Source organism: Delphinus delphis, chromosome 10 (genome assembly GCF_949987515.2).
Source record: "Delphinus delphis chromosome 10, mDelDel1.2, whole genome shotgun sequence".
NCBI lineage: Eukaryota > Metazoa > Chordata > Mammalia > Artiodactyla > Delphinidae > Delphinus > Delphinus delphis.
The window spans coordinates 92,956,572-92,981,866 of NC_082692.2; the positions used below are offsets into that span (position 1 = coordinate 92,956,572).

At 41.4% G+C, this 25,295-nt stretch overlaps 1 protein-coding gene and 1 long non-coding RNA gene across 2 annotated transcripts in view; one reads left to right on the forward strand and one right to left on the reverse strand.

Moving 5' to 3' along the window:
* ARL8B (ARF like GTPase 8B) overlaps positions 1–19,228 on the forward strand; it is a 67,915-nt gene extending 48,687 nt beyond the window's left edge. Inside the window, 6 exon segments of the mRNA XM_060022945.1 lie at positions 169–249; positions 1,597–1,670; positions 2,318–2,411; positions 12,512–12,579; positions 13,162–13,232; positions 15,223–19,228. Of these exon segments, the coding sequence (XP_059878928.1) occupies positions 169–249; positions 1,597–1,670; positions 2,318–2,411; positions 12,512–12,579; positions 13,162–13,232; positions 15,223–15,272 (438 nt within the window). The 3' untranslated portion in view covers positions 15,273–19,228.
* LOC138414202 (uncharacterized) lies at positions 18,185–25,218 on the reverse strand. The gene is made up of 3 exons (XR_011246651.1): positions 25,064–25,218; positions 22,148–22,327; positions 18,185–18,261 (listed from the first exon to the last, which is right to left on the reverse strand). It is a non-coding gene; the product is annotated as an uncharacterized lncRNA (long non-coding RNA).
* Between the last annotated feature and the right edge of the window lie 77 nt (positions 25,219–25,295).

Here is a 25,295-nt window from a genome sequence, read left to right on the forward strand (position 1 = left end):
CCTCTTCAAGATTTATGGCTATTAGGAGTGTTTTCTTAAGGTATATTGTTATCGTCACTAAAAAATTAGTTATTTGCTAAAATGGGTACAGAGTAATGTTGATGTGAAAGGTTTGCAGTGTTACATGTTTTAATAAACAACGATTAGTCTAAAAATGTTTTCTTTCAGTCAGGTCAATTCAGTGAAGATATGATACCTACAGTGGGCTTCAACATGAGGAAAGTAACTAAAGGTAACGTGACAATAAAGGTACGTCAGCTTCTTGCCATACTTGATTTACATTGTTAGCAGATACAAACTAGGAATTTTTCTGTTTGTTTCTTTGCGTTTTACATGAGTATTGGCAGTTCTTAATTAATGAGTGGGCATATTCGAAAAAAGTGTGTAAATCAAGTTTTTTTCTTTCTTGCTCTAATAGATCAAAATGTGTGTGTTGAAATGTTGTTAAGTGCCCATAAAAAACTTAACATATGGGTTGGCAGAAGTATTATTTGGGATTTAGGTGTTCCTAGGAAAGAAAAATCCCATCTTCAGAGTATTTGGAATGTGATATTATTACATTATTTCATGAATGATATTTTATATTGAAAGATAATAATTGTTTATAATGTTGGTAATTTAGTATTATATTTGTGGTAGCAAATATGGTAAACTAGTTTTCCCTTTCTTTGCTAATAAGCCCTAAAATTAAAACTATAAAACAGTAAAAAGTTAACTAGTTTAACATAATTTTGTTTCTAGAATAAGTTTCATAGGTTTGAATAATGGACTGTTGGACTGTTTTTTAATTTATTAGTAGTATTATTTTTGGCTTCCCTGTTCATGGGGGGAGTTTACTTCTATAGCCTGAACTTTATGGCCATTTTACCCAGTTCTTGTGGTTCACAGAAGCTGTTTACTAAATTCGTTCCATAGCTTATCTAATGAAGCTGCTAATTTTTCGTGTGTGTCTTCATGCATGTTTCCAGTGTCTATGGCTAAATTGGAAGCCTCCTAAAGATAAATATCATGACTTCAGACCTTTACATAGCCCTACAGAGTAGCCATAATAGTGAAATTACTGTGGGTAGTAGCTTTCATATGGGTAAAATAATGTTATATAAGAAAAGCACCTAGGTAGGAATGTTTTCTGTTATGTACAGAATAACTAAAAACGATTAGATGTTAATATATACCCAATCAGACAACTAAAATAGATTCTGAATGAACCGTTTTTTTCTGTCTTGGACTCCAAATATGGATGACGGCTGATTATGCAGATTCTAAGAGTGCTATTTCAAAAAATACGTATTTTCAATATTGGAAATTTATTGGTTAACAGGCAAAGAAAGTATTGCACAGAAACTAAATGTTTGCTCAAGCACCACCTATTAGGTCTAATGTAAACATATTAAGTATGAGCTTCAAGTTTAGAAGTGGCCCCAAGAACTTCCAGATTAAGAGCTTGTTTGACCTCAAGTTTTTCAAAAGCAGTTTGGCTCTAATACTGTGGAAATGAGCATATCTGCTTGATCTTTGTCCCCTCCTTCTGCTGCTTTTTTCTTCAATGTGTTATTTGAAATATCTTTATTAAGAACTGTCTATCTTGATTTGAAGATTTGGGACATAGGAGGACAACCCCGCTTCCGGAGCATGTGGGAACGGTACTGCAGAGGGGTCAACGCTATTGTGTAAGCTGCTTCCACGCCCCTCCCCCCCCCCGCCCCGTCTCTCCCCCCCCCCCGCCCCGTCTCCCCCCTTGCAGTCAGTTTAGGTTTCAAGGGAAAAACGCTGGTTTTCATACTTTTAAAGGCTCAATTTTTACTTTGGGCAATAACAGTCTTTCTTAGATATTTTCTTAGTGTAATCCCATTAGCATCAGACTTTAAAAATAGAATGAGAGTTTTATTTGCTTTTTATGTAGCTAAGAGCTAATGGATATAAATGTTTTACTATCATGTATTAGCCCCCTAAGAACAGTCTACCTATCTACTTATTTTATTGAAGTATAGTTGATTTTCAGTATTGTGTTGGTTTCAGGTATACAGCATAGTGATTCAGTAGTTTTAATTATATTCCATTATAGGTTATTACAAGATAATGGGTATAATTCGCTGTGCTATACAGTATATCCTTGTTGCTTATCTAATTTTATATATAGTAGTTTGTAGAACAGTCTATTAGAAAGTATTTTTGGGTGCCAGCCTTTTAAAATCGAGGACTTTATTTTAATGAACAGTTACAGTAGTATAAATTAAGAAAATTAAAACATCTATTAATTGCGATCATCAAAGAATATGGTGGAGACATATTGAGATCACTTCATGTTTCTGTAAAGCTACATGATAGATGCTGCAGATCGTGAAAAGATAGAAGCCTCTCGAAATGAACTACATAATCTTCTAGATAAGCCACAATTACAAGGAATTCCAGTGAGTATGGAGTACTGGTTAATTTTACATTATATAATTATAATATTTATAATTATTATTACAAGTATAATTACACATTTTTATTTATTGTGTTTGAAATCAGTAAAATGTCTTTTGTTTTAAAGCGTGGAAGGCTTACATTTACTGAGTATCTGCCACATACTGTGCAGTGTGCTGTTTATTCATTTCTTAACCAGCTGTTTATTGCAGTGTATGTAGTAGGAGCAGTGCTTAGTCCTGGGGAAATAGTAGTGAGCAGAAGTGAAAAGAAACATGCTGCCTACAATCATGGAGCTTATGGTTTAGTAGGAAGCTAGGTAGATGATATGAAATCATTTGAATAATAAGGCTGTGATCAGTGCTACAAGGGAGAGGTACAAGGGGCTATTGAGTTGTAAGTTAGAGGGGAGATTTAATGTAGTTTGAGGGAAGAAGGAAGGATTCCCTGAGGAAGTGCTGCTTGAGCTGAGATGTGAGGGATGTGTAGGCATGTGAGGGATGTGACAGCTGGAGGAAAAGGGAGTTGCAGGCAGAGGCTCTTTGGTAGGAGGAGGTGGGGCACTGGGAGGAAGCCAGTGTTTCTTGAGCACAGAGCAGAGTGAGGAGGGTGGGGTAGAGTGTGGCGAGCTTGCGGCGGCCCGGACACTAGAAGAGGCTGTGTGGGGCGGGACTGTTTGTTTCTCTTTATTTATTTATTTTAACATCTTTATTGGAGTATAATTGCTTTACAATGATGTGTTTCTGCTGTATAACAAAGTGAATCAGCTATACATATATCCCCATATCCCCTCCATCTTGGGTCTGCCTCCCACCCTCCCTATCCCACCCCTCTAGGTGGACACAAAGCACCGAGCTGATCTCCCTGTGCTGTGCACCTGCTTCCCTCTAGCTATCTATTTTACGTTTGGTACTGTATGTATGTATGTCCATGCCACTGTCTCACTTTGTCCCAGCTTACCCTTCCCCCTCCCCATATCCTCAAGTCCATTCTCTAGTAGGTCTGCATCCTTATTCCTGTCTTGCCCCTAGGTTCTTCTGATCATTTTTTTTTCTTTTTTTAGATTCCATGTATATATGTGTTAGCATTGGTATTTGTTTTTCTCTTTCTGACTTACTTCACTCTGTATGACAGTCTCTAGGTCCATCCACCTCACTACAAATAACTCAATTTCGTTCCTTTTTATGGTTGAGTAATATTCCATTGTGTATATGTGCCACATCTTCTTTATCCATTCAGCCGATGATGGACACTTAGGTTGCTTCCACCTCCTGGCTATTGTAAAAAGAGCTGCAATGAACATTTTGGTACATGACTCTTTTTGAATTATCGTTTTCTCAGCGTATATGCCCAGTAGTGGGATTGCTGGGTCGGATGGTAGTTCTGTTTTTAGTTTTTTAAAGAACCTCCATACTGTTCTCCATACTGGCTGTACCAGTTTACATTCCCACCAACAGTGCAAGAGGGTTTCCTTTTCTCCACACCCTGTCCAGCATTTATTGTTTCTAGATTTTTTGATGAGGGACATTCTGACCGGTGTGAGATGATAGCTCATTGTAGTTTTGATTTGCATTTCTCTCATGATTAATGATGTTGAGCATTCTGTCATGTGTTTGTTGGCAATCTGTATATCTTTGGAGAAATGTCTATTTAGGTATTCTGCCCATTTTTGGATTGGGTTGTTTGTTTTTTTGATATTGAGCTGCATGAGTTGCTTGTATGTTTTGGAGATTAACCTTTGTCAGGTGCTTCATTTGCAAATATTTTCTCCCATTCTGAGGGTTGTCTTTTCGTCTTGTTTATGGTTTCCTTTGCTGTGCAAAAGCTTTTAAGTTTCATTAGGTCCCATTTGTTTATTTTTGGTTTTATTTCCATTGCTCTAGGAGGTGGGTCAAAAAGGATCTTGCTGTGATTTATGTCACAGAGTGTTCTGCCTATGTTTTCCTCTAAGAGTTTTACAGTGTCTGGCCTTACATTTAGGTCTTTAATCCATTTTGAGTTTATTTTTGTGTATGGTGTTAGGGAGTGTTCTAATTTCATTCTTTTACATGTAGCTGTCCAGTTTTCCCAGCACCACTGATTGAAGAGGCTGTCTTTTCTCCACTCTATATTCTTGTCTCCTTTATCAAAGATAAGGTGACCATAGGTGTGTGGGTTTATGTCTGGGCTTTCTATCCTGTTCCATTGATCTATATTTCTGTTTTTGTGCCAGTACCACACTGTCTTGATTACTGTAGCTTTGCAGTATAGTCTGAAGTCAGGGAGCCTGATTCCTCCAGCTCTGTTTTTCTTTCTCAAGATTGCTTTGGCTATTCAGGGTCTTTTGTGTTTCCATACAAATTGTGAATTTTTTTGTCCTAGTTCTGTGAAAACTGCCATTGGTAGTTTGATAGGGATTGCATTGAATCTGTAGATTATTTTGGGTAGTATAGTCATTTTCACAGTGTTGTTTCTTCCAATCCAAGAACATGGTATATCTCTCCATCTATTTGTATCATCATTAATTTCTTTCATCAGTGTCTTAGAATTTTCTGCATATAGGTCTTTTGTCTCCTTAGGTAGGTATTCCTAGGTATTTTATTCTTTTTGTTGCAGTGGTAAATGGGAGAGTTTTCTTAATTTCCCTTTCAGATTTTTCATCATTAGTGTATAGGAATGCAAGAGATTTCTGTGCATTAATTTTGTATCCTGCTACTTTACCAAATTCATTGATTAGCTCTAGTAGTTTTCTGGTAGCATCTTTAGGATTCTCTATGTATAGTGTCATGTCATCTGCAAACAGTGACAGCTTTACTTCCTCTTTTCCGATTTGGATTCCTTTTATTTCTTCTCTGATTGCTGTGGCTAAAACTTCCAAACCTATGTTAAATAATAGTGGTGAGAGTGGGCAACCTTGTCTTGTTCCTGATCTTAGTGGAAATGCTTTCAGTTTTCACCATTGAGGATGAAGTTGGCTGTGGGTTTGTCATACATGGTCTTTATTATGTTGTGGAAAGTTCCCTCTATGCCTACTTTCTGCAGGGTTTTTATCATAAATGGGTGTTGAATTTTGTCAAAAGCTTTCTCTGCATCGATTGAGATGATCATATGGTTTTTCTCCTTCAGTTTGTTAATGTGGTGTATCACATTGATTGATTTGCGAATATTGAAGAGTCCTTGTATTCCTGGGATAAACCCCACTTGATCATGCTGTATGATCCTTTTAATGTGCTGTTGGATTCTGTTTGCTAGTATTTTGTTGAGGATTTTTGCATCTATGTTCATCAGTGATATTGGCCTGTAGTTTTCTTTCTTTGTGACATCTTTGTCTGGTTTTGGTATCAGGGTGATGGTGGCCTTGTAGAATGAGTTTGGGAGTGTTCCTCCCTCTGCTATATTTTGGAAGAGTTTGAGAAGGATAGGTGTTGGCTCCTCTCTAAATGTTTGATAGAATTCACCTGTGAAGCTATCTGGTCCTGGGCTTTCGTTTGTTGTAAGATTTTTAAGCACAGTTTCAACTTCAGTGCTGTGATTGGTCTGTTCATATTTTCTTTTTCTTCCTGGTTCAGTCTCGGAAGGTTGTGCATTTCTAAGAATTTGTCCATTTCTTCCAGGTTGTCCATTTTATTGGCATATTGTTGCTTGTAGTAATCTCTCATGATCCTTTGTATTTCTGCAGTGTCAGTTTTTACTTCTCCTTTTTCATTTCTAATTCTATTGATTTGAGTGTTCTCCCTTTTTTTCTTGATAATTCTGGCTAATGGTTTATCAATTTTGTTTATCTTCCCAAAGAACCAGCTTTTAGTTTTATTGATCTTTGCTATCATTTCCTTCATTTCTTTTTCATTTATTTCTGATCTGATCTTTATGATTTCTTTCCTTCTGCTAACTTTGGGGGGTTTTTTGTTCTTCTTTCTCTAATTGCTTTAGGTGTAAGGTTAGGTTGTTTGTTTGAGATGTTGTTTGTTTCTTAAGGTAGGCTTGTATAGCTATAAACTTCCCTCTTAGAACTGCTTTTGCTGCATTCCATAGGTTTTGGGTCGTCGTGTTTTCATTGTCATTTGTTTCTAGCTATTTTTTGATTTCCTCTTTGATTTCTTCAGTGATCTCTTGGTTATGAAGTAGTGTGTTGTGTAGCCTCCATATGTTTGTATTTCTTACAGATTTTTCCCTGTAATTGATATCTAGTCTCATAGCGTTGTGGTCGGAAAAGATACTTGATATGATTTCAATTTTCTTAAATTTACCAAGGCTTGATTTGTGACCCAAGATGTGATCTATCCTGGAGAATGTTCCATGAGCAGTTGAGAAGAATGTGTCTTCTGTTGTTTTTGGATGGAATGTCCTATAAATATCAATTAAGTCCATCTTGTTTAACGTATCATTTAAAGCTTGTGGTTCCTTATTTATTTTCATTTTGGATGATCTGTCCGTTGGTGAAAGTGGGGTGTTAAAGTCCCCTACTATGAATGTGTTACTGTCGATATCCCGTTTTATGGCTGTTAGTGTTTGCCTTGTGTATTTAGGTGCTACTATGTTGGGTGCATAAATATTTAGAATTGTTATATCTTCTTCTTGGATTGATCCCTTGATAGTTATGTAGTGTCCTTCTTTGTCTCTTGTAATAGTCTGTGTTTTAAAGTCTGTTTTGTCTGATATGAGAATTGCTGCTCCAGCTTTCTTTTGATTTCCATTTGCATGGAATATCTTTTTCCATCCCCTCACTTTCAGTCTGTATGTGTCCCTAGGTGTGAAGTGGGTCTCTTGTAGACAGTATATATGCGGGTCTTGTTTTTGTAAGCATTCAGCCAGTCTGTGTCTTTTGGTTGGAGCATTTAACCATTTACACTTAAGGTAATTATCAACATGTATGTTCCTGTTACCATTTTCTTAAGTGTTCTGGCTTTATTATTGTATGTCTTTTCCTTGTCTTTTTTTTCCTGCCTAGGGAAGTTTCTTTAACATTTGTTGTAAAGCTGGTTTGGTGGTGCTGAATTCTCTTAGCTTTTGCTTGTCTGTAAACCTTTAATTTCTCTGTCAAATCTGAATGAGATCCTTGTTGGGTAGAGTAATCTTGTTTATAGATTTTTCTCTTTCATCACTGTAAATATGTCCTGCCACTCCCTTCTGGCTTACAGAGTTTCTGCTGAAAGATCAGCTTATGTTAACTTTATGGGGATTCCCTTATGTGTTACTTGTATTTTTTCCCTTGCTGCTTTTAATATTTGTCCTTTGTATTTAATTTTTGATAGTTTGAATAATATGTGTCTTGGCATGTTTCTCCCTGGATTTATTATGTCTGGGACTCTCTGTGCTTCCTGGACTTGATTAACTATTTCCTTTCCCATATTAGGGAAGTTTTCAACTATAATCTTTTCAAATATTTTCTCAGTCCCTTTCTTTTTCTCTTCTTCTTCTGGGACCCCTATAATTCCAATGTTGGTGCGTTTAATGTTGTCCCAGAGGTCTCTGAGACTGTCCTCAATTCTTTTCATTCTTTTTTCTTTATTCTGCTCTGCAGTAGTTATTTCCACTATTTTATCTTCCAGGTCACTTATCCGTTCTTCTGCCTCAGTTATTCTGCTATTGATCCCTTCCAGAGAATTTTTAATTTCATTTATTGTGTTGTTCATCTCTGTTTGCTCTTTAGTTCTTCTAGGTCCTTGTTAAACGTTTCTTGTATTTTCTCCATTCTATTTCCAAGATTTTGGATCATCTTCACTATCATTATTCTGAATTCTTTTTCAGGTAGACTGCCTATTTCCCCTTCATTTGTTAGGTCTGGTGGGGTTTTGCCTGGCTCCTAAATCTGCTGTGTGTTTTCCTGTCTTCTCATTTTGCTTATCTTACTGTGTTTGGGGTCTCCTTTTTGCAGGTTTCATGTTCGTAGTTCCCGTTGTTTTTGGTGTCTGTCCCCAGTGGCTAAGGCTGGTTCAGTGGGTTGTGTAGGCTTCCTGGTGGAGGGGACTGGTGCCTGAGTTCTGGTGGATGAGGATCTTGTTTTTCTGGTGGGCAGGTCCATGTCTGGTGGTGTGTTTTGGGGTATCTGTGGCCTTATTATGATTTTAGGCAGCCTCTCTGCTAATGGATGGGGTTGTGTTCCTGTCTTGCTAGTTGTTTGGCATAGGGTGTCCAGCACTGTAGCTTGCTGGTTGTTGAGTGAAGCTGGGTCTTGGTGTTGAGATGGAGATCTCTGGGAGATATTCACCATTTGATATTGTGTGGAGCTGGGAGGTCTCTTGTGGACCAGTGTCCTGAACTTGGCTCTCCCACCTCAGAGGCACAGCCCTGACACCTGGCTGGAGCACCAAGAGCCTGTCCTCCACACAGTTCAGAAAAAAGGGAGAAAAGAAAGAAAGAAAGAAAGAAGAAGATAAAATAAAATAAAATAGTCATTAAAATAAAAAATAATTATTAAGAAAAAAATGTTTTAAGTAAAAAAAAATGGACAGACAGAACCGTAGGACAAATGGTAAAAGCAAAGCTATACAGAGAAAGTCACACACAGTAGCATATACATACACACACAGAAAAAGAGATAAAGGGAAAAAATATATATATAGCATTGCTCCCAAAGTCCACCTCCTCAATTTGGGATGATTCATTGTCTGTTCAGGCATTCCACAGATGCAGGGTGCATCAAGTTGTTTGTGGAGATTTAATCTGCTGCTCCTGAGGCTGCTGGGAGAGATTTCCCTTTCTCTCTTTGTTCGCACAGCTCTGAGAGTTCAGTTTTGGATTTGGCCCCGCCTCTGTGTGTAGGTCGCCTGAGGGCGTCTGTTCTTCCCTCAGACAGGATGGGGTAAAAGGAGCAGCTGATTCGGGGACTCTGGCTCACTCATGCCGGTGGGAGGGAGGGGTACGGATGCGGGGCAAGCCTGCAACGGCAGAGGCCGGCGTGACGTTGCACCAGCCTGAGGCGCGCCGTGCGTTCTCCCGGGGAAGTTGTCCCTGGATGCCGGGACCCTGGCGGTGGCGGGCTGCACAGGCTCCCGTGAGGTGAGGTGTGGAGAGTGACCTGTGCTCGCACACAGGCTTCTTGGTGGCGGCAGCAGCAGCCTTAGCATCTCATGCCTGTCTCTGGGGTCCGCGCTGTTAGCCGCGGCTCGCGCCCGTCTCTGGAGCTCATTTAGGTGGTGCTCTGAATCCCCTCTCCTCGCGCACCAGGAAACAATGATCTCTTGCCTCTTAGGCAGTTCCAGCCTTTTTCCCGGACTCCCTCCCGGCTAGCCGTGGTGCACTAACCCCCTTCAGGCTGTGTTCACGCAGCCAACCCCAGTCCTCTCCCTGTGCTCCGACCCTGAGCCTCAGCTCCCAGCCCCGCCCGCCCCGGCGGGTGAGCAGACAAGCCTCTCGTGCTGGTGAGTGCCGGTCGGCACCGATCCTCTGTGCGGGAATCTCTCTTCTTTGCCCTCCGCACCCCTGTTCCTGCGCTCTCCTCCATGGCTCTGAAGCTCCCCCCCCCCCCGTGCCACCCGCAGCTTCTGCCCACGAAGGGGCTTCCTAGTGTGTGGAAACCTTTACTCCTTCACAGCTCCCTCCCACTGGTGCAGGTTCATCCCGGTTCTTTGTCTCTGCTTATTCTTTTTTCTTTCACCCTACCCAGGTACGTGGGGAGTTTCTTGCCTTTTGGGAGGTCTGAGGTCTTCTGCCAGCGTTCAGTCAGTGTTCTGTAGGAGCAGTTTCACGTGTAGATGTATTTCTGATGTATCTGTGGGGAGGAAGGTGATCTCTGCGTCTGACTCTTCTGCCATCTTGAAGCTCCCTGGGTGTTTTGTTGTTGTTGTTGTTTTTTGCGGTACGCGGGCCTCTCGCTGTTGTGGCCTCTCCCGTTGCGGAGCACAGGCTCTGGACTCGCAGGCTCAGCGGCCATGGCTCACGGGCCCAGCAGCTCTGCGGCATGTGGGATCTTCCCGGACCGGGGCACGAACCCACATCCCCTGCATCGGCAGGCGGATTCTCAACCACTGCGCCACCAGGGAAGCCCTCCCTGGATGTTTTTAAATGATGAGATTTATCATCTAAATCATTCTGATGTCACTTTAAGAATGGATTGAAGCGTGACTGTAAGGACGACAGTTTTAGGAAGCTATTGAAGTTGTCTTGGCAAAATAGAGTACCATGGATTAGGGTGGTCGTAGACAAGGTCGTGAGAAGGAAATAGACTGGAAGGATCTTTAGGAAGAGTGGCCACCAGACTTGGTAGTTTTACATGGGAAGATATAAAGGATAGTTCCTAGTTCCTGGCTCTTTTAGTCAGGTGGAAGGTGGTGCCATTTGTTGAGCTAAGGGATGCTGGAAAGGACTAGGCTTTATCCTCATGACCAGTTCACGAGTGTCAGATCCTCGCGGTATGTTGTCTCAGTTAATCCTCACAAGGTATTGAGGTCGATGGTGTGATCCCTCCTTTGTAATAGTTGTTATTCACTCAAGATCACACGGTCATTAGCATTTTGGCACAGCTAGGTTTTGACTCCATGTCTTTCTGACTTCAAAGTCTATTCTTCTTCTTCTATGTTAACAACTAGTTTTACATACCGTAAGTAAGAGAATCAGTCTTATCTTGGTCACCGTAAGAGTTCTTAGTTGCAAGCAATAGAAAAGAAAGCTGATTTAAGTAGAAAGGAATTTACTGAAAGGATATTGGGTATCTCACCGAGTCTGGGAGAAGGCTGCCCATAACCATCTTCAGAAAATAGGCTGGAACAAGGGAGGCTCAGCAGCTGCTAGGACCACATCCAGACTTACACCATCGAGTAAGTCTGGTGACTTCATGCAGTTTCTGAACACCAGACACAGTTGCTCCGATTGGAAGGTCATTTAGTTGATGCCCCTTCCCTAGCAGAATGGATTCTCTATCCCCACTTTCTTGCAGTACTGACTCTGCATTTGTAGTTCTGGTTGATCCTAGATTATGTGTCCATTCTCCAGCAGAAAGGAAGGTTGGAAAAGAAGTTGTCTACAGAAGCAAGAAGCTTTATTGGGAGGCAGGTTCATAAGGTGGAAGATTTCTTAAATGTAGGAAGAGGGCTAGGATGTCAGGCAACCCCAAACTGACAACTGATCACAAATGACCATGATGCAGTTTTTAAAACTCACACAGGTCCAGGTTGAGAACGTGGGGTGACTTAAATAAGAGTGTAGAGAGGGGTAAGAGTTGGGGAGGGGAGGACGGGCTGACCGCAGGCGCTGAGATTTGGCTTTTGGCTCTCCGACCCCTGTGATTTAGCGTTCCCCGGGGAGCTCCTGGTGACCCTGGCTGTCTGTCTCCGTCCTTGGCTCTTTCTCCTTCGTGAGAACTAAGCGTCTAGGGCCTAGAAATAGAATCAGTCGCCGTGTTTGGAGTTAGGGGTGGGGGTAGGGGCATGTATTAAGTGAAAGAAATAGGTTTGACCAGTGTTTAACAAGATGACAAGGTAGACATGGCGTGTACTTTCTCAGGATTGGTCAAAGATACAGTTTCTTAGAGAACGTTGACTCAGTAAGGATGTTATCAAGTACGTTATACGTACTCATAGGTTTTGCTTTTCATAAGGTAGAATGGATGTACCTGGGGAAGATAGAGCGATGATTGGGACGCCCCTCTCCACTTCCCTTGTTTTTCAAAGCACATCTACCAATCAGATGGTGATATTTATTCTCAGAGTTTATGGCTACTGCATTTATTCTGAACCCCAGTCTTATCCATTATCTTAGAATATTTATACATTATATTTTATAGGATGGGTGTAGAATTTTAAAGGCTTATTTACATGTTTACTGTTAGATTAATGACTAACAGATAAAAATAGTTTAAACTCATTCCTCCACCCTTGGTTGTTAAGATCATATTCACTTCTTGGTAAAGATTTATTAAGAAATAGCAGAATGTATACCGTAGACTTAGAATATTTCAAATAGAAGTTGGCAGCCACATATTGAATTAAGGACATGTGCATGGTAGGAGTTAGAATAAATTCTAATTTGAATGATTAAATGAATGAGATAGGCCACCAGTCACATAAATATACTTTAATTATGGCATGATGTAACATCCTGATTTTAATGTCTACAGATATGCATATGGTATGCTTCTGTGACATTTTCTTAGGTAAAATTTACTCAGTGTCTTTTCTTTTTAAAGGTGCTAGTACTTGGAAACAAGAGAGATCTTCCTAATGCCTTGGATGAGAAACAGCTAATTGAAAAAATGTATGTCTTAAGAATGAATGATGGTTTTTTAAAAATAATTTGGTTCTAAATTATACTGTTTTGCTCACTGCTTTGTTTAGCATTGCTGTATTATTCAGTAATGATCATAGTCACGTTTTGGAGTACATAATCTTGACATACTAGAAAAGTGAACCCGTAAATTTTTTTTTCCCCTTAAACATTGTTTTTTTAATGAATGAATTAATTAAATTTTGGCTGCATTGGTTCTTTGTTGTGGTGCACAGGCTTCTCATTGCAGTGGCTTCTCTTGTTGTGGAGCACGGGCTCTAGGCGTGTGGGCTTCAGTAGTTGTGGCACATGGGTTCAGTAGTTGTGGCACACGGGCTTAGTTGCTCCGTGGCATGTGGGATCTTCCCAGAACAGGGCTTGAACCCTTGTCCCCTGCATTGGCAGGTGGATTCTTAATCCCTGCGCCACCTGGGAAGTCCCCGTAAAATTTTAGTATCAGTAAAATAATTTCTTCTGTATAGTAATTCAAAAAACAAGCAAAATTGAGCAGTGAGTGAAAAGATGACAGTTGTTTTAAGCACAGACTTATTTTCTTAATTCTGCTTTTTATAGGAATCTGTCTGCTATTCAGGATAGAGAAATTTGCTGCTATTCAATTTCTTGCAAAGAAAAGGATAATATAGGTAAGAAATGACTGGTGTTTGTGGAAGAAGTAGGTATCATTAGAAGGGATGTCTCATGCTTTTTACTGTTTATTATCTCCATTTCTGTTTAAGTGATTTCCCTTATAAAGTACTATTGCTTTTGCCTCAGGAAAAAGAGTACACATTATACCTTTTGACAACAAATATAAAATCCTGAATCTGCTCCACGCTATTTAAAGAAGTAAATGCAAAAGAGACACGAAGTTAAGCATTATGTGATATCAATTTATTGTATTAACTTTTGCAGAGCTAGTGTCCAGCTGTGCATTATAACAGGATGATGTTTTTGAAATAAGACTTTACAAAAATTGGTCTATAGGCATTATTATGATTTTGCATGTGTCAAAATCAAAATATATTACTGCAGTATGTTAGCTCTCTAAAGGATAAGCCCAGAATACCCTTTATCTACTTAATGTCTGTATTAATTTCCTAGGACTGCCATAGCAAAGTACCAGTCCTGCTTAGCTGCCTTGTCCTGTCAGTCTAAGTGCCTTTCCTGGCTATTCTCGGCCACTGTAGCTTCAGTTGCCACCTCTACGATGCTGTCTTGCCAGTTTCCATCTCTTCCTCAGATCTGTACAGATGAAACAACCTGCTGGACATCTCCATGTGCTACCTTCTCCATCTCAAACTTGGTGTGCCTGCTGCCGAATTCTTAGTCTTTTTTTCTCAAGCCTGTTCTTCCTTTAGCTACTGTTAGTCAGCAGCTCCATGACACACACACTTATTCAGGCCAGAAGATTCTTTCTCACCCCCTGCATTTGCTCAGTCCTGTTAGGTTCTATATTTTGAACATGCTCCTCATTTTATTCCTCTCCATTCCTACAGCACTTGATTTGCTTCAGGCCTTCGGCCCTTTCCTGTTCCTGTTGTGATAGTCTCTATACTGGCAGCCTTCCAAGTTGCCCTCCTCGGTTGCCATTGTTGAATTTACTACAATAAACTTAACAGTTTACAATAAACAGTATGGTTTCCCTGCTTAACATTCTCCAATGACTTCCTGTTGACTTGGTTGAATTTACTCGGTTGCCATTGTTGAATTTACTACAATAAACTTAACAGTTTACAATAAACAGTATGGTTTCCCTGCTTAACATTCTCCAATGACTTCCTGTTGACTTGAGAATAAAATCCAAACTTCTGAGCATCTTAGAATGGCACACAAGGTTATCTGGCTCCCGCTAGGCCTGTGGTTCTCAACTGAGAACAGCTGAGCTCCACAGGGGCCATTTGGAGATAATCTGGAGCCATTACTTGTCACAGCTGAGGATGGGGGGTGGTGATAATGGCATCTTGTGGTCAAGGTTACAGATGTTGCAGAATATTGTACTGTGCACAGCAAAGAATTATCCAGCCCCAAATGTGGAAAGGGTGAGCTTGAGAACCCCTGCTCTAGCCGTAGCAATGAGTGGCACCCCCCTCACCCATCCCTGTGCTTCAGCCACATCTTATCACTTGTCATCCAGCCAGAGCTCCACACAGTTTCATGCCTCTGCTTACCCTATGCGTTTTGCTCTTTCTTTTACCTGGAATTCTGTGGAGGCTGTCCTCCAAACCCAGACGACTACCTGCATGTTTTCCAGCATACTGAAAGCTCCTCGAGGGCAGAGAGTGGTTTTCCCGTCTCTTTGCATCCTGGAGCTTCACACACAATACCTGATCTTACAGGCAATCAGTAAACTTTTGAATGAATAAAGGAAGGCACAAGCTGTTCTGTACACAATTTAGCTTTTAAATTGGAGACTCTTCAGTCTCTCATGTTTCCAGATTAACCTCTTGAAGGTCAGGGAATGAAGAATAGTGGGATAGATAGAGATATCTATATAAGTATAGTAGTATAGAGGCAGAAAAGAAGAGGGCGGGCCCAGGATATGCTTTGAAATAGCTGCGTTTTAAATATTCTCTGATATTTAGTTTCTTAACTTCGGTATCGTAACATCTTCACTCTTTTCCCCTCCATCTTTAGATATCACACTTCAGTGGCTTATTCAACATTCAAAATCTAGAAGAAGCTGAAGCATCTCCTGAAGTCTTCCAGTCCTTCCTGGCTACAATCCCAGAATTATTGTCCGTTCCTCTGAAGTACTTCCCAGAATATGGTCCTTCCTAAACCCAAGAAATTGCCTTTTTCAGAGTTTATTTCTCATGTGCACTGCTGAAGATGTGTATCCTTAACCCTTCATAAAGAATCAGCTAGAGTTGTCATGATAAAGTCAGCACACAAAAAGGCTTCTTATACATACTTGTCTTAAACAGTGTGTAGAGCTTTTTTAAAAAAAAACCCACACTTTTGACCATCTTAAATCAAGAAAAATTGCATATTTCTGTTCTGGTCTTTCTGGGCCAGGTTTTTATATTGGTTTTCAGTAAATGTCTGTCTATGATATTTCATTATAGAGTCCAGTAGCTTAATACTGATACTGACTTGATACAGCATGAAGTTTCTAGTGCCACACACAGTATTTAGAAAACCTTTAGCCTGACTCATGTGGGATAGAAACAAAATGTTTACATATCTCACAAATGCATGTGAAATGTATAATTACACCTTAGGAATTTAAAAAACGGTCTGCAAAGAGTGAATAGAGGCACCAGATCAATGTTGTTGTTCCTTCTTTACACTGGCAAGATCTTGGGCGATGAATTTTAAACACATTCTGCTTTCTGAGAGTTCTTCTCCAGATAGCAGTCGGGGGTACGGGAGGAACTGAGGCATGCTGTTTTGTATCTGTCCAGATCATTACTTCTATATTTTTTCTTTTCTTTTTCCTGGTTCAACACACTTTTTTAAGGGGTTGGGAATTGAAGATTTTCTCAAAAGCTTTCATGAATTTAGAGCATTCTAGCCAATATAATAAACGTGTTAAGAATGTCAGACTGTTGAAACACCTGTCTGTTCTTTCTCTCTCCAGTCACTAAAGCAGTGCTGCTGCATGACACTCTAACTCTTGACTTTTTATATTCCGTCATAAAGTTGACTTTCAGCACAATAGATACTTAGAAACAAATAAAAATTCTTATTTTTCTCTCTTATCGATGTAAGGTTTGGCACTCTTTTGTCTGGTGCCATTAGACATCTTGTTTATTGTGACAACTCTAGACCTGCCTGCTTTATCTGATGTAATCATGCACAACGGCTGCAGGCTGTTGAATAATCACACAGAGGTGAGGAAGTGATGCTGTCTGTTGTTTGCTTCTATGATACAGAGATGTATGAAAACTTACCTGAACGTGTTTTGTAGTTTAGTGATCATCATGCACATAAAGGGACATATTAAAACTGGAGCACTTGTAAATTGTTACGTAGCCCACTGTAGTAGATAAAACTCTGTGGTACACTTGCGTATGTGTTGCCTCACACTATGTGTGATTTTGTTTCTTTTGTTAAGCAGCACTCATGTAGACAGTGCATTTCCAGACATGTTGAGCACTCGAAGTGCAGTCAACAGTAAGTTCTTTTAATGATATCAGTTTTAATTTATAGACTGCCATGGCCTTAATGATATTCTGTACAAAATACTGCACCGTGTTGCACAGACACTATTTGCTTTTCTCCATTCACATTTTTATGAGTAGAATCTTGGCTTTTAAAATTCTGTTCTTATTCTTTGAAGCATGTTGCATACTTCCCTGATGGGATGGATGGTTCTGTAAATGAAGGGATATTTAAACTTGCTACTGTACTTCAACACCATTAATGGTCACTGTGAACCATTACAAAGAATGTGGCAATTTGCTTGTGCCTAAAAGGAGGAATCAGAACAAGAATGTGTGACTCTGTGGGGACCGCATAGGTTCATTAATTGACCTACAGCTAAACCGTAATGTGTTTGTGTGTCTGTTCATTGCTTCCAGGGTTTCAAGACATCCAGATACTACTACCAACATTTTCCTGTGCATTAACCTCTGCATGTGGAACCTAACAGTTACTGAACTTTGTAAATATGTGAATTTTTTTATTTAGGTGGATGCGTTTTTTGTCTGTTTTACTGCTCTTCTCAGCTTTATTCAATAAACTTGCATTTTGAGGGTTGTATTGACGGTTTTAACTTAAAATGTCCATCATGCTGGAAGGTGCTGACTTTTTTGGAAGGGGGTGGAAAGAAGGTTACCATGAGCAGGGTCTGTAGACCATGTGCTAGAAAGAAATCAGCTCAGCTCTTAAAGAATTGGGTCTGTGAGCTAGTTAAAATAGAAACAAACTTTGAAATATCCACAGAATTGACCTTGCGATGGGGCGGGGGGTGGGGTGGAGGAAATGCTACTACTTGTAAACTGTCATAATACACCAAATTTAGGACTTTTTAAAAATAAGTATTGAGTTAGTTAAGCATTTTGTAATCTGGTTTTAAAAATCATAACAAAACTATTAATAAACTGAAATTACAAGATATGTCTACTTGCTGAATTCAGTTCCAGAATGAAAAGATTTAAAGTATCAAACCTGGTAGTTTTTCCCAAAGAGGCACACTTTTAAAGTAAAACATTTGACCTGTTTTGTATAGTATGTTATCTTTTGCACTATAGAAGTGAACGTTTATCCCATCAAAGCTCTTGGGGAAACGATTTTATGTATTTTTACTCAGAGAAGTTCAACTCGGCTCTTCCTCCGTGTGCACGCCGTCCTTCTGTGCAGCCAAATTGTGTTGTCAGTTGGATGTGTGATCTTGCACTTCTAGGACAGAAGTACTTGGGTATCAGGTTTAAATTCTTTTATTGAATCAGTGGAGCCATTTAGTCAAGCTATCAGTTTGCTTGTTTTCTCAACAGCTTCCTATAAAGCGATTTTTGAAAGAGGAGTGTGTTGAGGGCATGGCTGGGGAGAGGATATACGTTTAGCTTGCTTCACCCTGCTTCTGAGTCTATGTTTGCTTTCAAAAATTGAGACTTCTAAAATTAGTTCCTTTGGGGACTTCCCTGGTGGTCCAGTGATTAAGACTTCGCCTTCCAATGCAGGGGGTGAGGTTCGATCCCTGGTCGGGGAGCTAAGGTCCCATATGCCTCGCTGCCAAAAAACCAAAACATAAAACAGAAGCAATGTTGTAACAAATTCAATAAAGACTTTAAAAATGGTCCACATCAGGGCTTCCCTGGTAGCGCAGTGGTTAAGAATCCGCCTGCCAATGCAGGGGACACGGGTTCGAGCCCTGGTCCGGGAATCTCACGTGTCGCGGAGCAACTAAGCCCGTGCACCACAACCACTGAGCCTGCGCTCTGGAGCCCGCGAGCCACAACTACTGAAGCCCACGTGCCACAACTGCCGAGGCCCGCGCACCTAGAGCCCGTGCTCCGCAATGGAGAGGCCACTGTAATGAGAAGCCCGCACACCACAATGAAGAGTAGCCCCCGCTCGCCGCAACTAGAGAAAGCCTGCGCGCAGCAATGAAGACCCAACGCAGCCATAAATTAAAAAGTTCCACGTCAAAAAAAAAAAATCTTAATAAAGTAAAATTAGTCCCTTCGATTCTGTCAAGTAAATTGGGTGTATTGGACTGTGTCTGCTTTTGTGTTTATTGTTTTTGACTGAGGAAGTAATTGCCTTGTGTATTCTATTCATGCAGTTACCCTGAAATCTTGTTGCTTTGGTAATTCCAACCTCTTCAGGGGCTGGCGGATTGAGAACTGGAGCGGCTAATTTACTGTAGCCAGAACCATATCTGTAATATCCAATTGGCTGAATTCTGTTCTCTAAAAATGTGCCATTGGGGGAACCACCATGTTCAGTACGTGAAATATTTTCATTTTGTTAGCAACTTTAAAGGTTGTACCCTCAGCAGGATGTGTATCAGTGAAGATACTTGAATAGGAAGACATTTAAAGCAAACACTAGGCTTGCCCGTCTTCCCTTCAGTTTGCAGTTCTACAAATGTACAACCCACGGCAGGTGCTTCCTGTTGATTAGTAAATATCCTCCACACAATTTCTGTTTAAAAATTCAGCTATTAATAAAAGTGGGTACTTTTGTAATTGCCGCCTCTTGAATGTTCTTAGGGAAACAGAAGCAAGTCATTGACATGCTAGACAGACTCAGTGGAAAGTTCCTTAATCTGAGCAACAGCAGTAGTCATTCATTCTTCCATCTCATTAACAAGCGCTCTCTGTGTGAGGTAATTCTATTTTAAAATCCCAAGGTAGCTGGTGATTTAGGTAATGCACATTTCCTGGCAGGAATCAGGAGGGGGAGGGGACCTTAGCCTCATTTTACTGGGGCTTGCAGGTCTTGCATTCATAAAAGGGTTGTGGTGGGGAAAGAATTGTCAGCTTAAAATGCTCACTTGGTTCTGTCAGGAGTGCTGGATCGGCATTTAAGAGAATGAATTCTTTGCTGTTAACTGATTGTGTGACCGTGGTGAGTTGCTAAACCCCCTCTGGCTCCGTAGTTTTCCATTCTGCAAAATGAAGAGTAGAGGATTTCTAATATGATTTCTCCTACTCACAGGCTGTGGTTCTAACAGCCTAGAGATTTGGCTGGTGGTGAAACAGAAAGCAGGGAAGAGAGATGAAAAAGCCCGCTGCTCCTAGTGTCTGTCCTAGTGATTGTGTTAGTGTTGCGTGTGTTCCTTCTGCTTGAAAATAATCCTGAAACCACAGAAATGTTTACATGTTGTAACTTTTAACATAGTTAAGGACTGGAGATCACAGACATTTTACAGAATGATGTAATAACTTACATTTTGTTCGAAGGAAATGCTGTAACCACACGGGCTTATACTTTGAAAGCCATTTAAAAATTTTAAAGCATTTCTCCCAGACTGCAGAAAAACGTGTATTCTGGTATACAATGTGGAAAAATATAAACCACAGATATACTACCAATTTGGGGGCAAATGTTTATAGAGTGAGTGTTTTAACACTTTATGACTGCTGTGTTGCTAAGTTCTGCTAAAATTTATTTAGAGCTTGGAGAAACGGGGGGCAGTTAGAAAATAGTCCTTTAAAATAGCAAGTGGGGGGAATCCCCCAACAAAATCAATGTGTTCCCTTTTGAACATGGGAAATAGAACATCAACAGATTGCTAATTATAGTACGTCTCCAACCAGCTCTTATATAATCCACAGCTTTGGCCTACCCTCAGTTTTGTACAATTTGTATCACATAATGTACAGTCTTGTTTCTACATTTTCAGAGTCCATCTTTTGTTTGTTTGTTTTCAGTACGCGGGCCTCTCACTGTTGTGGCCTCTCCCGTTGCGGAGCACAGGCTCCGGACACGCAGGCTCAGCGGCCATGGCTCACGGGCCTAGCCACTCCATGGCATGTGGGATCTTGTCGGACCGGGTCACGAACCCGCGTCCCCTGCATTGGCAGGCGGATTCCCAAGCACTGCGCCACCAGGGAAGCCCCAGAGTCCATCATTTTTATCTACTGTTACCCAATACATGAATTAGATGACTCCTTTTTCTATTTGTATCATCCCCTAAGGAAAAAGAAATTGTCATACCATGAGCCAATTTATGAAATTGCTAGCTCTCCTCTCCCTTCAAAGAAGGGTTAGGAACTTATTCCTACTCTTTCTGGACGCGTCAGTAACTTAAGGGCTGGGGCATGGCACGTGAATGGTGATGAAAATCAGTTCTCGATAGAAAGTTGCAGTGTTTGATTTAGTGGTATAGTAGTTGGAACACGTGGGCAAGGGACTTCCCTGGTGGTGCAGTGGTTATGAATCTGCCTGCCAATGCAGGGAACATGGGTTTGATCCCTGGTCCTGGAAGATCCCATATGCCGCGGAGCAACTAAGCCCATGTGCCACAACTACTGAGCCTGTGCTCCAGAGCCTGCGAGCCACAACTACTGAAGCCAGTGCACCTAGGGCCTGTGCTCTGCGACAAAGAGAAGCCACCGCAATGAGAAGGCCGTGCATCGCAATGAAGAGTAGCCCCCGCTTGCCGAACTAGAGAAAGGCCGCGCACAACAACGAAGACCCGGCACATCCAAAACTAAATAAATAACTTTATTTAAAAAAATAAAAGTGTGGGCCAGAAAGCTCATCATTTTTTCTCCAAGTTCCATTTGTTTTTTGAATAAGTTGATTTTTCATATGTATGTTACATGTTTCAAAAATTGAAAATACATAAAAAGACGTAGGAACTCTTGATCCCACCCATGACTGAGTAACCACTCTTCCACTACCACCTGGTCTTATAGGTCACCCTTATATCAATTTCTTATTTATCTTTCTAGTGTTTTATACAAAATACAGGAAACAAATAGAAATATATACTTTTTAAAAAGTCTCTTGTATAGGAGGTATTTGAACATAACTTTTTTCCATTTGCTATGTACGAGTGATATTTCCACAGCCCTATGTAGAGAATTCCTCATTTTCTTTGACAGTAGTATGGTTCCCATTTCACTGTGTGTGGTTTTCACTGTGTCGGGTTTCCGTAATTTATTTAACTGGTCCTTATTGATAGACATTTGGGTTGTTTATATAACCTTTTGCTTTTTTCTTCCTTTTAAATTTATTTATTTATTTATGGCTGCGTTGGGTCTTCGTTGCTGCGCGCAGGCTTTCTCTAGTTGGGGCGAGCGGGGGCTACTCTTCATTGTGGTGCGCGGCCTTCTCATGGCGGTGGCTTATCTTGTTGCGGAGCACGGGCTCTAGGCGCGCGGGCTTTAGCAGTTGTGGCTCGCGGGCTCTAGAGCGCAGGCTCAGTAGTTGTGGCGCACGGGCTTAGTTGCTCCGCGGCATGTGGGATCTCTCCAGACCAGGGCTCGAACCCATGTCCCCTGCATTGGCAGGCGGATTCCCAACCACTGTGCCACTAGGGAAGCCCACATAACTTTTTAGAGTAGAAAAATCCCTCCTTTTTATAGACTAGTCCTGATATTTAATATAGGAAGCTCTGGGACTACCCTTTAGGGTCATCAAAGGGCCAGAGCGGGCTTACCTGGTGGCGCAGTGGTTGAAAGTCTGCCTGCCGATGCAGGGGACACGGGTTCGTGCCCCCTCCGGGAAGATCCCGCGTGCCGTGGAGCGGCTGGGCCCATGAGCCATGGCCGCTGAGCCTGCGCGTCCGGAGCCTGTGCTCCGCGACGGGAGAGGCCACAGCGGTGAGAGGCCCACGTACCTACCAAAAAAAAAAAAAAAGAAAGGGCCAGAGCTTTTTTTCAGGGTTTGCAGTTTTAGGAAACTAGTGCGTTGATTCACCCCCTCAGCCTCACAAAACTGATCCCCAGAACTGTAATGTCTATTGATTTACAGTGGAGGATATCTTTAAAGGCACAGAAATAGAAGTAAGCAGTCATCTCCTTCAACTATCAAAGTAAGAGGGTGATTGAATGAGGATGACCTTTTGGGACGTAACCCAAATCACACAGATTTAGGACCTTGATGTGTGGAAGCTGGAACAGGTTAAGTTAAATAGAACTGGAATTAGACGAGGATTCAAAGCTTTTTCAACTGTTCTTAGACTGTGGTAACTTTTAGCCCTTGTCCTACTTTATGCTCGGTTGAGTTAGACACATTTTTCTCCTAAAATAGTGCTTTGAAAATTGTAGGGGCTTAGTTATTTAATTCATCCAACAGACCTCAGCCTTATATGTTCCAGGTACTTTTACTAGTTGCTGGTCTTAACACAGAGTAGATGAGTAGTAATAATAGGCCTCACCATGTATGTGGCACTGTTGTAGGTATACTATATACAATAAAGAATGTAACTCTCACAACCGTATGTGGTAAGTACTGTTTTTATCACCCTCATTTTACAGATGAGAAAACAGGTCCTGAAAAGTAACTTCCCAAGGTTACTCAGAGGGCAGCGCTAAGATATGAACACCTGGCAGCTGGACTTCTGAGTCTGGGTTCGTAGCTGTTATCTCTTTGGCGTCACCCATTTTTACCACGGCGCATTTCAGTGTTCTTTTTAATCAGTCCCCTGTTGCTTTTGTGAGCTTATGTGTGGAAGAACCTATCACAAAACAGTCTCTTAAGGAGCTGATTTTTAAGGTTGGGTTTTCTAGTTAGATACAGGTGTTGTTCCAGTCTTAGCCACATTTACCTTCAGGGGAGTCTAGTCTAATCTAAAGGGCTAGCACAAGATTTTCGTTGTTGAGTTTAATTCGAGAAGGAGATATTTTCTGAACCTGGCCCCTAAATCCTAGGCTGTGCCTTGCAGGACACTAGTGTCAGCATTGTTGCTTTGGGAAGAATAGAGAAGGACCAGTCTTTCTTTGCTTTGAAGGCCAGCTAGTTAGAGTAAATTTCTGGGACTAAAGTGTGAGAAAGCAGGGCAGTAGTGCTTTTTCTGCCTAGAGCCAACTAACTTGGAGGACTTGAGACCCCCAACCTGACTTCTTCCCTTATGGTTTATGGAACAGAGCATATAAGGTTTTCTGCGAAGGTTAAATGAGTACACGTGAAAGTAGTTTGAAACTCGCCAGACATATACAGTTGGCAGGTATTGTCAGTTTGACCATGAAAAGCATCTTTCAAAAGTTAGATGGTTTTCTCTGGTTACGAAAAAAGATTTGTTTTTATTAGACCTTGTCTCTAATGTGAAAACAGGAGCTATTATCCATGTGGTCTGTAGTTGACTGTGGTGAGTTAAGATTTGCAGTAAAATAACTTAGGGAGGAAACATACAACGCGGTCCTTAATATTCACATTCAGTTTGCAAGTTCCAAGAAGGCGGATCTGAAAGTTGAGGATCAAGCGCTGGTGTTGGACTTTCAGCAGGGTCCCTAGGTGCCTTTCACAGGGGAAAAGAATCTGTATAGGCAAAAGACCCACGCTCCAACTCTTTACACTCTTTTCAATGCTTGGGCAGGCCTATCTCAGGATTTTGGACAGGAATACGGCTCAGCCAACAAAAAGGGCCTTACTATGTGCCTGCTACCTTGTGTTAGAATCAAGTGTTTCTTTGGATTCCTTCTCAGTCCCCATTATACCTCCTCTGTGTTGCTAAAAGTCCTCTGACTCTGAGAATGTGATGAGTGTGCCACGTGACAACTTTATCATCCTTAATCACTCCCTTGGTCACTCAGCCAATCTCTGATTTGAGCCACCCATCAGGCCGTGCTTCCCAAGCTTTTCGGGAACCTCGGTATGTAAGAGGCACATGGTCTAAGCTTATGGAGGGCAAACCTTAGCAGACATTTTCAAGTGCAGCAAGCAAAAGAAAACAAAACCCCTCAACTGCTGAGTCATCACATGAAAGCAGTAGACCTTCAGAGCTGACATTTGCCACCTTATTAATTATGGAAAGCAGATACAGAGGTGTAAAGTGACCAGGAATCTATCCCACACCTCAAAGGATAGGTCACTGCTGCACTGTACAGGAGAGATGGTGGCAGTGGGAGGGGCAGGAGGGGACATGATTAAATAGATCTAGTAAAAATACTTCGGTGGTGGCAGCGGCAGCCTTCACTCCTACCGCTGTATCTGTTTTTAAAAAGATCCTATTTCCGAGACAAAGGCAATGTAACCTAACTCAATATTTCCTGAGATTGCCGGATGCTAAGAATTGCTCAAGAACACTTGTTATACACACATTCTCGGGACACTCCACTGGAGTTCGATAGGTCTAGGACAGGACCTGAGAACAATCACCGTGAGCAATTCTTCCAAGTTAGGGTGTTTCAATAAAAAAAGTGTTAAAAGACTACAAATTAGGATGTTTTAACATAAAGAATTCAGGATACCGTTTTGTGCAGTCTTAAGCTTAAGGATAGTATCATCCCTACCACATCCCCTACCACATAACATCCTCTACCACAAAACATCCTGTACCACATAACAGACAAATTAAAAACCCTGTCCTACAGAAATGTCCTTTTTCGTCCTCCTCGTTCCTTACGTCTTTTACCTGTCACCATCCTTAACATAGAGCTGGAGTAGTTTTCCTCCTTCCTAGCTCTGGGAGAAACAGGCTCTACGCGGAACCGGTTGGGCCCGGGGCCACGTCCTTGTCCCGCGGCCGTCCGCTCCCGTGCCGCGCTCCCATTGGCTGAAAGTTCCCTCGTCCGGAGCCCGAGCGGTCCCTACTCGCCACGCCAGCCCATCCGAATCCTCCCGCCCAGGGGGCGGGGCCCGGAGGG